Source organism: Aphis gossypii, chromosome X (assembly GCF_020184175.1).
Source record: "Aphis gossypii isolate Hap1 chromosome X, ASM2018417v2, whole genome shotgun sequence".
NCBI lineage: Eukaryota > Metazoa > Arthropoda > Insecta > Hemiptera > Aphididae > Aphis > Aphis gossypii.
Genome location: NC_065533.1, coordinates 30,005,584 through 30,019,355, shown reverse-complemented (window position 1 = coordinate 30,019,355; position 13,772 = coordinate 30,005,584). Strand labels below are relative to the sequence as shown.

Genomic DNA, 13,772 nt, shown 5'->3' with positions numbered 1-13,772 from the left:
TAAGAAAGAGTAAATAATACACACCAGTCTTTTCCAGAGTCTAAAAATGGTAAACAGTAAGACGAATTGTCATCAACAAGCAAATGATTATATTGGTACTGAAATAGTATTGGTGGTGAATCCAAATTTTCCTTTTTTTCATAAACCTTTAATACTACCTGATATGAACCACCCATTCTGCCTTCGTTCTTATCTTTGTTGAAATAAATATCCTCTCTTCCATTCTTTGTCTTGTATAACGTATAACCAATTACCGTAGCAGAAACTGTTGAATTACCTTTAGTAAAACACATAATAAGATTTAAAACTTACATCCACTTGGTATAATTATTTTAAATAAAATATAGCCGTTCGTTTTATAACAGTACAAGAATATAATTTTAAACTAAAATATTTTTTATTGTACTCGTAATATTAATTAATAATATTGTAAAATAATATCCAAATGATAAATGAAATATCTACAAAGTATGTACTTAATTACCATAGATTTTATATTAATTATATTTATCTAGTAGGTATATTATGTCTTTATTATACCTACTTATATGTTATTTATATCAAAGTAACTTAATAATATTGTTATTAGAAATTATGCCATTATTATTAATTTACGTTAATTAGTAAGCATTAATAATAAGTAGTTAGAATTTAATTTTAATAACGACTTCTTATCTCTAGGTATACTTGAAGGGCGGAAATCCAAAACGTACTATTGCAAAAATTGACAAAAACGAGTTAGATATCGTTGTAAAACAAAACCAATTTTAGATGACAGAACTAAAAAAAGGTTTCAAACTTAAAAGATAAAAATACAGTTGGCATAAGTAAGACATATGAAGGTGAAGTAACTAGAGTTAGTGTCATAAAAAGGTTCAGAAATCTTCAAGAGATTGGTCAAGTTGATATCCTGCTAAAACCATGTTAAGTTAGCAAAAAAAGAAGACTTTATCAAATTAAATAAATTTTTTAAAATACCAGCTGATGCTGAGGAATTTTATAATGATATCTTTCAAAATTTAAATAACAATAATATTGAAAACGACGAAGGGGTTTATGAAGAAGGCCCTTATTAAATAAGAATTTTTATTATATTTTAAAAATTAATAATAAATTAAGTTAGCTGAATCAGAGTATAAATAACTGTATTTTATATATTTTTCAGGAGATGAAAAAAAGTAAAAACCATTTAAATATGTAAACCAAAACACTATAGTCATTGATTTAAACATCTACTTATTATTAAGAAACTTAAGATTAATACTATTTTATTGTAATTTAATATCATATGAGTTATTAACTACAAAAACTGGATATACGACATTAGAATTAAGTATTTATGTGTCATGTTATTGTGCATATTATTTTAGAATGATAGTAAAAAAAATTTAAAATGTAAAAACAATAATTAATTAGAAATTAATATTTTTATTTTGGAAAAAGCACATTTTGGAGTACATTTTATTATGTTTTCAAAAACGAACTATTTCCATTACATTTTTCAAAACGATAGTACGATAAGGAAAAAGTACGTTTTGGATTATTGTACATTTTTATATGACAAAAAAATAGGGTTAGTACTTAAAAAATGATTTTTTTTTTTAACTCATTATACATTGTATTTATAGTAAGTGATTCAGTTAATTGACATTAGTTCATTAGTTACAGAAAAGGAGATACAGAAAAATCAGCATTTTGGCAATAGTACGTTTTGGATTTCCACCCCTTACTTAAGTCTCACAGATAAAATAGATTGTCAGAATATTAATACGAATTTGTAATAAAAGAAATTTAAAAATATAATAGTAGTATACTAGTATACGTAAAATAAATGTATATTTTACACAAGGCCGTAGCTACTAGCCATGGTTGGTGGGAGGGTAGTGGGTTAAATCCTCCCCTTTAACAAGTGTAGGAATTGTAAATTTTTTTAGCACATCCTAAAATTTAAAATTTTGATTTTTTAACTGAAATAATACTTAATATAATTTATAGTATAGTGTCCAAGGTGTCTGTAATGCATTGGGATAATTGATTAGATTTTTCCGGTCAAAATGATATCACTTATTTCAGTAACAATTTATTTACAGATCCACCAATACATAGACCCGATATCTTGAAATTGTTAGTTTTATTTTCAGTTAACGTTTTATAATATATTTATCAAATTTAGTTATAATGCATTAAAATATTTATAAAAAGCGTTTCACACAAATCATTAGTTATTTTTCTGGAGTTGATTCTACTATTAATGATAATAATAGTGAAATTATTTCTCGATCATCTGAGTTGTAACTTATTGGTATAGACCAAGGAACATTTCTACTTTACCGGGCACCCTTTTTTTGGTCATTTTTTGGGGGGACATGGTCATATTTTTGACGAAAAAAATGATGGTGAAATCAGAATTTGGCGCACGAACTTACTTTCAAAGTTATAGCTAATTAAAGTTTTCTATTTATACTGTAATCCTTAATTACCTATTTTGCATAAAAATGTTCCTGTTGAACTGTGGCGCAGTGGTAACTTAGCTGTTAAACTAATAACAGGGGATCAGCGTTCGAAACCGGGTTCGGACAATCTTTTTTTGCACTTTTAAAAAAAAAAAATATTATTTATTTTGTATGACATGACAGAATGATTTTTAATGTTAAAATTTTGTAGTAAGTAATGAATGATAGCGAGTAATTGCTCCCTACGTCTACAGGCTCCGGCCGCCAGGATGTAAAATGTAAAATGCGTAAAATTTGACTGCGCGTGTTTCGGAACTCGTCGCTACGCTCCTCGGCACCGTCGCTTCGCTCCGCACAAAATATCCGAAAATATCCGATAAATACTAAATTATAATTACTAAAATTAAAACTAAACTAAATTAAAATAAATATAAAACAAATAATTTATAGCATGTCGTTAAGGAAAAACACTTTTTTTGCGAAGTCCCACCTGTGACCTGTCATTATTAGATATTTGTGGCTTCGTAAATTTATGGGTGATGAGTTGCTCCTTTCCAGTACTACAACTAAAGTTGAGGCTGGCAAACCAAACAATTGTAGATTGGGCATCCTTCTGTAGAGAAGTTGTTTACGATTCCATGATTGTTCGGAAGGTAATGATTGGTGGTCATGGACAAACCGTCCAAATCGACGAGTCTAAATTTGGTAGGCGGAAACACCATCGAGGCCACCGTGTCGAGGGACAATGGGTGTTAGGCGGATATGAAAAAGAAACAGGAAACTGTTTTATGGTTTTTGTGGAAAATCGTACCGCCGACACCCTATTGAAAATAATAAAAGATTGGGTGAAACCTGGTACTACTATTATTTCGGATTGTTGGAAGGTATTTCTATAATAGTAAACTTGTAAAGACAGATTAACTTCTACTTACCTAATTTTAGGCTTATAACACTTTGAACAACGAAGGCTACGTTCACCTAACAGTAAATCATAGCCTTCATTTCAAGGATCCCAAAACAGGTGTTCACTCCAATACCATAGAGAGCTCATGGAGACACGCAAAAGCCTCCATCTCTCAATATTATAGGAAGAAAGAATTTTACCCGGGTTACCTGGCCAAATTCATGTTTTTAAAAAAATGTCGGGCCTTTAAATCAGATGCGACAGCTGAATTTTTTAAACAGGTAGGCATTTTATACAGTGGTACAAACGACATGAACGAATTCGACGAAGACAGTGACGAAAGTGATGATGACAAAGCTCCGGGATATAATTTTTTTTAATTAATGAAACATTTACCAATAAAAATAAATTAAAACAATTAAACGCATTACACTATCATGTGACAATTATTGACAAAATTACATAAAATAAGTACTGACATAACCTCAATACTTCATTAATTAATTACTCAAATTTAATGTTTAAACCACTTAGTCCGTGATTTAAACTTATTTATAGTTATCATTATCGTGATAACAGCCACAATCACTATTGTCGATACTAGGAGTTAGGTTGGCCAATCTGTTGTTACCACTGGTTAGCAGCTGCTCGTTGGTAATATAATATTATTATTCATTATACTGATCGCAAAAAAAGTGGAAAAAAAATTCAAAAATATTTTGTGGCCGTATGGGTTTTGCACCTGGGTAACCTAACTACAGTATTGCCGCGATACCCACTGCACCATGGTACGAGCTTTAGTGCACCGAAAAAAACAGGCACTATTTAACCAAAACTATCAAACTTTAATAGGCTGTAACTTCTCAACTAATGATCTGCCTAAATTTTCGTTTGCACCATCGATTTCAGCGTTAAAAAATACATATGATTTCATAAGAAAAAATCCGAAATTTTGGGTGCCCGGTAAAGTAGAAATATACCTAGACCAAAATCAAGTAGGTAGGTACGCATTTTTTATAATGTGGTTAAAATAATTTACTATTATATGTTATACAGTATAATTATTAGTTATTATTCATTTAATTTTATTGGAAAACCTCTTTATTTTATTTGTGAATTGTTTGTTAAACAGGATCATCTCAACGGATTGGTACTATTGAGTTATTACCGAAATATCGTCATCACGCAAGACTAAGTATTGAATGAAATTTTTTGAACTTTTAGGCGTTAAATATCGTATAATATCTATAATATTGATTCAAAACGGGTTCCTTTCAAGTTAATCCTTTTTTAAGCATTGTCGCATTATGTTGTAGAATACATTTAAATACCAACCAATATTATGGATTATTCGTTGAAGTTTATTGAAATAGATATTTCACCTTTAATAAAAATTGTTTGTTTTGTTGCCGTAATTCAAAGTGATTTCGTGTACAATTCATACAATTTTCCGGTAAAAAAAATATTAAAAATAGTATAAAAATTAATATTTTAATATTTTTTTCATTTTGTTTTTCTCATTATAAAAGCTGGTTTTAAATATTATTTGGAGTTTATTTTATTTTTATAGTCTAGGAAACGTTGACTATTGAGAATCTTACCAGTATTTATAAATACCATACTCGTTTTCCGTTTACCAATAAATAAATACTATACATTACTACAACCCACAAAAGAACATTACCGTTTCGCTCATGCGCAATGCGCATTAACAACAGTGACCGGTACGGCTAGCCCGAGGAACTATTTCCTCCATTATTTATACTACAGATATATAAAAAAATATATATTTTGAATATATCTTTGATGTGTACAATATACAATATTATTAGGGATGGGATTTTGATGCAAAAAAATATGTTTTAAATTGAATGTTTACAGATAAATTACTATTTATTGTATAACAAATCCTAACATTGCCCTCTCCTAAAAAAATTTCTGCGGGCGCCTATGAATGCATCTTTTTTTCTAGTGTTTCAAAACGTTGCTCTGTAAATATAAAATGTGTTTTGGGTGATGCTGATTAATTTAAAGTAATTTTTATTTTGCATTTCTTGTCAAAATTAACCTTAAATGCATTTTTATTAATAAAATATTTTAAGCAAACTGCCGACGCACGACGGATACGATTTAAAAATTATATAGCACAACGTTTCTTTAACTGTTTTGTCCGTGGAACCCTTTTTTATGTTCACTTTAATCGTAGAACCCCTACGTTTTTTTTAGATTTTTAGCTATTTATATTGAGCTTTCAACGATAAGTTATTACATCTCGATAATTAGACTCTGTACTTTGTTTCAATAGTGTAATGCGTAAAACATTTTTTCTCGCTAGTCGCTACTAATCTCTATTTAGATTTTTTAAGTTATTTTCTTTAACATTTTGAAAAAAGCACTTTAGTTTTGCAGAACCCCGAAGTGATCTTCGCGGAACCCTAGGGTTCCGCGGAACACAGTTTAAGAAACGCTGATATAGCACGACAATCGATTATCGTCGATAACTATTTTATCATAGCTTTTTGGTTAAATTATCGCCATTATATACCTATTGGCTAATATATGTACTAGCAAAAACAAGTTAAAATATTAAACTATTTTATTTTTTTATTACGAATGATTAAGAAAACAGATATACAACAAAACAAGTTACTACGTACAATAACAAAAAATTAACTATACAATTTTTTTTGGATATTTTTATTAAGCCATAATAAATATAAAATTAAATTAAATTTTTTTTTTTAATTTTGGCATTTTTTTAAGGGCATTTTTTGAGATTTTATAGGGCATTAAAATCCCAGCCCTAAATATTATACTATATTTAGTTGAGTGTAGCCGACCGCCAAAGAACCGTTGTCGAACATTTTCTGTAAGCCGATGAGTGGGAAAATGCGCGAAATCGGACATCTTTTTGTCGGGATACGATAATGTACTCTGAAGTATAACAAGGGACTATATTCCCTTTATTTATGCTTTTTAAGTAATAAGCTTAATAATATGAAGGCATGGGCATAAAGTGGGGGGGGGGTGAGAGGGGGCAACTGCCCCCGTTGATATTTTGTTAAATGTATTTATTGGGTTTATTTAGTCTCTAAGTATCTTAAAGTATACAATATATCGATAAAAAATAAAGTCCCCCTCACAAAAAAAAAATTTCCCAAGTTACGCCCATGTAAATTTACCAAAAAAGAACAGTTATATATTTAATTTTTTTTTGAAATAGAAAATTAATTTATACATCATATTATATTTTCTTAATTGTACAATCTAATATAGAGCTAAATGTCTATATTTAACATAAATAAATTGCTTAAATTCAGTGAAAACTCGATAACTCAGAGGAATTCCATAGTCCCTGCGTTTTAACATAGGATTTGTGGGATAAACTTTCTCAATAATTCGAATTCGATGACTCAAATTTTTCAAAATACATCACCCAACAATTACTGAATGATTCACCTCTAGGGTAAACCATGAATTTTTAATGACATAGTATCGTGCTATTGACGATATCTTCAATGATTTTACAAGCCGAGAACAATCTATTGGGTTAAAACCTATAACCTATAACCTATTGGTTTTTAAGTTGAGAAGAGTTGGATAAGATGACGTTGTGAAATTACATTTTACTACATTTGCCAAGGCAGTAGAGAAAGTAAAAGTACAAGTATTAAATAAATATATTCGCTAACAACCAAATATTCCAAAGGAGATGTTTTCTGCCCTCAATCTAAGTCGAACATTTTACAAATTGTGTGTCATGAGAAAATAAAGATTTATATATATATATATTGCATACAATTTTATACTACTGCTAATTACTACTATTATAGAATACGTACTTTCTTGAAAATTGTAAAAAAAAAATATATATTTTTGATAACTTAAATTTTTTTTTTACCCTAGCCCAGCGGTTCCCAAACTTTTTTAATTTTAATTTTAATTTTTACGCCACTCTAAAAATAAAAAATTGCGGCTCCTATGATTTATAGTCTCACAAATTTATAGTATTTAAATGTACAAATATTTTTAATGTTAAGACAAAATAACTCAGTTCTCGGCTCCCAAGGGAATCGCGCCTCACGATTTAGGAACGGCTGCCCTAGCCGAGTTATCGAGGTTCCACTTTCCACTGTACTTGTTTTTGTAGTTAGAATGTAAATAGTCAGTAAATAAAGTGTACATATATTTAATATTTACCATAAGTAGTTTTGGCAAAGTCACACATATTTTTATTCATTGGAAAATTTTCCTCACCTTCTATCAAACAATATTTATACAATAAATCCGTTGTTATTGTAAAATTTTCACTATTTTGTATAAAATAATTTTGTCTAGAGAATTGCGTTGAGTAATGGTGCTCGACATATTTTTCAATAACAAAATACATATTGGTTTTTTCTCCTAGTCTAATTTTTCTTCGAAAGTACAGACTTGGTTTCTTCATATAGGCATCATTCGTTTCTTATAATACAAATATTAAAAAAAAATATAATTTTTAAAACGTAAGCATCTGCATTCGTGATTTAAGAATAATTGGAATACAATATTGAACGCCAAATGTATGCGAGAAAATTCGTACATAATTTTCAAAAATTGATAAATTTATTTCTAATATGAAAAATGTTTTTAAAGGCGCCATTTTGCGTTCAATTGCTCCAAAGAGAAGCTCCAGAAAGACCATTGTCTCCTTCTCTTATCTTTACGCATTGGGGAACCTGATAAAAAGCTGCAATGTAGGTACTATTGTGAACATTTTAAAACAATAAAAAAATCGTGAATTTATTATATTCTAATAATCCACTAGCCATTGAAAAAGTTAAAAAAAAATAAGTCAAAACCACCCTATTTAGAATCAGATTTAGTTTTTATTCATACATATTACTTTTATAGTTACAGTCATTACATGTTTAGAAACTAAAGGAACTCTTTTAACTGACTTAAACTGTGGAGAATGTAAAAATAAATAAATATGGTTAAATGTTACAAAGAGGTATTTATAAAAATTAGAACAAGTTATTGAGAAGAAATTAGACTTTAAAATACCATCCAGAATTTCAAAAATTATGCTGAGAGAAAAAATTATAATAGATAGTTTACTGAAGATTATTCTTGTGATATATGATTAGATTTTCAATACGCACAAATTTCTTGAAATGAAGCCAGTGGTAGTTAAAATTTTGAAAAATTATCAGTTTTTGATTGTGAATTGCAATGTTTAAAAATTTATATTTATTGATAAATCAATGTTTATTTTTATTATATTTATAAATTAGAAAAAAAATAATGCTATATTTAAGAACATATATTAGGATTTATAAGCTCATAAGTGCACGCATAATTCGGTAGCTTTTAGTGCATTAACTTCCAGGCCCTACTTGTTAATCAGTTACATAATACGCTAATTCGGACAATTTGTTACATAATTAATTCATTGGTAACATGGAATGTAAAATTTGATCTGATTAAACGTTGTCGTTCTATATAAAACATCGACTTAATAATCCAGGACAATCATTATTATGAACAAAACATTGTAAAAAAAGTATAAATCAATGTATTATAATTCTAATATTATGTTTCACATTAATTTATATAAATTATACTGTTAGAATTTGTTTCATAATTTCATAAGTACTGTAAGATATTCCAATCATGTGATATCTCTGTTTTTATGTTTCAATTTCAAATTAAATATTTTCAATATCACTTTTATTTTCTTAATGGAAAAATATAAAGAAATTTCCTTTGAAAAATTCGTTGTTATAAATGCCCTAAGATATTAAGGTTAATCATATCGAAAAATTTCTAATAAAATGAAAGGAACATTATTGAAAGGTGTTGATTCAATAATTTTGAGATTCAGTAATACTGGACTTTATCATGATCACAATCGCAACATGTCCTAAAGTAATTACTTTCCAAGAAGACAAATATAATACTATTTTTGTAGTTGCTAATAAACGAAACAGACAATTAACAGATCATAAACCTGTACAGATGTTAATTTTTTTCTGTTTATATTAATTAATGTAAATTTACCTGACAGCTAAACTTATTGTTCTCAGAAATACCTATTTTTGCCACGTAGAAAATAGTTTACATAATTATTTACAAAACTAGTGAGGATGATAAATTACTGAGTTTTACAATATTCTATGTTCTAACTCTTAATAGTAGCAATATATACATATACAATTTAATTTACAATTATTAAGATGATAAAATTGTAATAGAAGGTCCCAACATAATATAATATGGGCGTCCGAGAATAAGACTGCGTACAGAGATGAGACATTTAATTTTTAACACTTTTCACTGCTAGCAGAAGTTTTGTGGTTGAAATTGGAAACCCAATATAATCGATGATTCATATTTATTAAGTAAAGGATTTTTTTTGTATTACCTCTTCGACATTCATGTCGGTTTCTTCTTAGTTATCACCATTTCAATCATCAAGATTATTAAGTAGGAAGTATTTATTTTTGTGGACATGCTACGGGGAGAGGACCGCTTTGCTAGTACTTTTATAGCCCTAATGTTGGGAAGTATTGACTTTAACCATAATTGCACCATATGCTGAACTTTGCCTTATAAACACACGCGATGGTAAAGATAAGTGAGCAGGATACGTGTAAATATTAACTGTTGCGATGAACACCATACGACAAGACTAACAGATGTTAATAGATCTCGTGAAAATTTAGTGTCACTCATGATATTTAAAAGATGTTTAAAAAGTGCTGATCTCAAAGATTGTGTAGCAAGTATTATTACATCCAGAAAATAAATGCAAACAATTTCAATGGGTCTTTCAACATGGACAATAATTCAATGAAAAAACAAACAATTCATGTTAAAAATGTTTGAATCTCATAAACGAACTTATGTTAAAAGAGTAGATCAGAAAAAACGACCTCTCAATGATTAGTGCCACAATTAAACATGAAAGTGGTTTTAATATTTATAACCTATGTGGAATCTTATAATTATATTTTTATGAATTTTGACTGTGAAAATTATTTTTATACTGATATTTATAGGAAAACAAACTAAAATATACATAAATATATATTTTTAATTAGTGGTATTTATTTCTTAATGTTGTTATGGGCTACGAGATATCTACGAGATATTAATGCTAAGTTAGTATGACCATGCCTCGTGTCGAGGGTGATGCATATTGCATATGCTACTATGACCATGACACGTTTCGGGATAGTAAGCGCACCAATAATTATAGTGCACTAATGATGCATTTGAGATGTTATTGCACATTATCAAATTCGTGTCCGAATTTGCAACAACAACTACAAGGACATCTAGTTTCAACTAGACTTTCACGTGAACAATAGACGCACCACAATATATAAGGGAGCCCGAAGACCAGTTATGGCAGATGTACCAAAGCTATCAACACCTGAGCACTTTCATGACACTCGGCCACTTATTTTATTTGCTACATGTATTTCGTTTGTATGTAATAAATACATTATTCGTTATTAAGTTTTAACTTCATTCAAAATACCATTTGGATTCAACTCCGATACTGGCACGCAACAATGTTATATAAATTTTTTTAATATAAATTGAGTTATGTCGTGAATTTTTTTTTTACACGTTTGTCTAGGTTATTTTAATTAGGTATATAGAAATATATTGTCGCGACTGTTCAACCGGCGTCGTGACATCAGCCCGACAAGATCACGTAATATTTATTATTTGTATTATTTAGTAAAGGTTAACAAAAATAGCGATAATAATGATTTGTTCACACCTGTTTTTGTAACAGTCGAAGTTGTCTATGTTAAATGTTAATTGGTGACAATAAGTCATTATTTGATATAATATATCATTTTTATAAACATAAGCGTTTTTACGTTTTTACTCGTATATATTTAAGTACCTGGGTAGCCCACAGATGAACAACTACTATTATTTAATATAATCATACATACTCACGATTACTGTTAAGATTGCATTTCTGTCCGTAATAATGATCTGGACAATCGCAATAAAAAAATCCCATAGACGAGATACATGTACCGTTGTTTAAGCACGGTGATTTCTTCTTACACGCGTCCACATACGATTCACATTCCTTTCCGGTCTGGATTCCCTGGGAAATTATGCAGTCGCATCCTTTGTTAACACCACCCTTATCGGTATACATACATCCGCCATCATTACATGAGAATTGGCATACGTTTGGACCGTGCAAATTGTATATGAGGCCGATAAAAGTTAATGTAAAGAGCCACATAATAATTATTATTTGTTTTCGTTTACGACGGTGAATTATTTTTCTTTTTACATCAATATTTTGTTACAATTTATGTACTTAAATATTATACTTTTAGTTTGTTATTGTGGTCGCCATATCCACACTATCATCATCATATATTTAAAAAAATATATATACATGTAACGAGCTGGCTATATACTATGTTATATTATTTATGAACAAATTGTACGTATTAATACATACATATGTATATATATATGCATGAATGTATGCGGTCAATTTTCTAGACATAAATTATGTTTATTATTTAATTTGTACGAGTTACCTACCAGTTTTATTACACATTATGATAGGTAAATTTTATAACAACGTATACAGTATTATATTTGCAGTTAAACTATAGTAACAAATCTATACTCCAGCCCACGAGAGAGCACTACTCCTTTGTGCATACTAATAGGTGAGTTTAGGCAGAGCGGCAACGGTATAGGCGGGCGCGTTGACGGCGGCCAGTGTTTTGGAGAGAACAGTGGTGAGAATGCGCGAGAACAGAAGAATTTTAGTCGCCGCCCAGAAGTGGTCTCTCGTGGGCTGGAGTATATATACGTAAGTGGATGGAAACCGTAAGGCTTTATTGATATTTATTGTTCCGATCTGTGAAGTGCGTGAACTTGGCACCTCACATCTTCTGATAAGAACCAAATTATTATCATCTTTTTGCAACCAATTTGCAAAAATTTGCAACGCATTTTTTACGACATCATACCAAAATTCCGTTTAGGGGTGCCAACTTCACGTATCACCCCGAAATCGTCCGATCGGTTCCAAATCAGTGTCATGTTTTTGCAACTAATTTGCAACATCAATTAACAAATTTGCAACGCATTTTTTAAGGCATCATACCAAAATTCCGTATAGGAATGCCAACTTCAGGCAGCATCCCAACATCGTCTGTTCGGTTCCAAATAGGTTTATTTAAGTTTAAACGATGGATTTGAAAACTTGGAAAAATCGTTGGAAGCTTACACTGAACCAATAGTAAGTGAATGTTCATTGATTTCATGTTCAGGAAATGTGACGACAACAAGGAATCTCAGTGAACATTTGTTCATTGAAACTGATGTTTATAGTAATAATGAACAATTTCCACTATAACAAATTTCCAACAAAGATGTCAAGTCAAAAACTCAAGGTTAAAATAATATAAACATATTTTGCATCTTATTATAAATCTGTCCAATTTTTAAATAATTGTCAAAATTACTAAAATAAATCAATTTTTTTTCTAGTTTAGGAATAAATAAAGTAAATTTAATAACCTTATTACGATCAATTGAGAAGAGTAATTTGGGAGATTTTTTAGAAAATTCTAAATTTGGAATGATACCTTTTTCAGCCATATCATTATTAGTCAAACAATTTACATTGTGCCAATTGTATGAGGTCACAACTTAAAGTAAAGAAGAATTTAATAAACTATTGCCAGTAGCAAATAAAAATTGAATTTATAATTTCTCAGAAAACGGTAGCATGTATACACAGATATAGATAATAAATTAGATTGCTAACTAGTGATAACAGCCGACGCCAAAAAAAGTCATATTGGTTATGGGCTCTGTTGTGTTATCATAATACAATACGATAAATGTGATACCCAATTTTAAATATATCATTTGGCGGGTATTTCATGTCACATACTCGCGTCACACATATTAACATATTAATATATTATACAAAAACATATAATGCAAAATAAGTTATACACGAATAAAATTAATTAAAATTTAGTAAAAATATGCTTGTATAAAATAATAAGATTAATTATTATAATAATAAGCAATATTAGATAGCAGTGGCGTAGCCATGACAAAATATATATATATAGATTTTATTAATTAAAAAAAACAATAATTAAAATACAATATTAATAATATTTATATTTATATTTAATATTGATAAAGATAATTTAAATAACTGTTTAATCTCACTAACTAATAATTTTTTAGAACTCAGGAGAAGCTGTCGTCAATGTTTTACGTCAAATAAGTGATATGCAATCCTCATTTGACGTAAAATCATTAGAGTTATTGTTAAAAGTTGGTGGCCACAATTTCCATTTTTTTGAGGAGGATTTTTTTAATAATATCAATGACTTGATGTGGATTATACC

At 29.1% G+C, this 13,772-nt stretch overlaps 1 protein-coding gene across 7 annotated transcripts in view; it reads right to left on the bottom strand.

Moving 5' to 3' along the window:
• Positions 1 to 11,718, bottom strand: part of LOC126552720 (uncharacterized) — a 42,093-nt gene extending 30,375 nt beyond the window's left edge. For 2 of the 7 annotated variants that reach the window (XM_050207498.1, XM_050207500.1), the window contains exons 1-3: positions 11,320 to 11,718; positions 7,558 to 7,821; positions 25 to 277 (exon numbers count right to left, since the gene is read on the bottom strand). In XM_050207498.1, the coding sequence (XP_050063455.1) occupies positions 25 to 277; positions 7,558 to 7,821; positions 11,320 to 11,620 (818 nt within the window). In that variant the 5' untranslated portion in view covers positions 11,621 to 11,718. Of the gene's footprint in view, positions 1 to 24; positions 278 to 7,557; positions 7,822 to 11,315 lie in introns of those variants that run through there. The other 5 variants (XM_050207499.1, XM_050207503.1, XM_050207502.1 and 2 more) reach the window with 5 other exon arrangements.
• Positions 11,719 to 13,772: the final 2,054 nt, after the last annotated feature.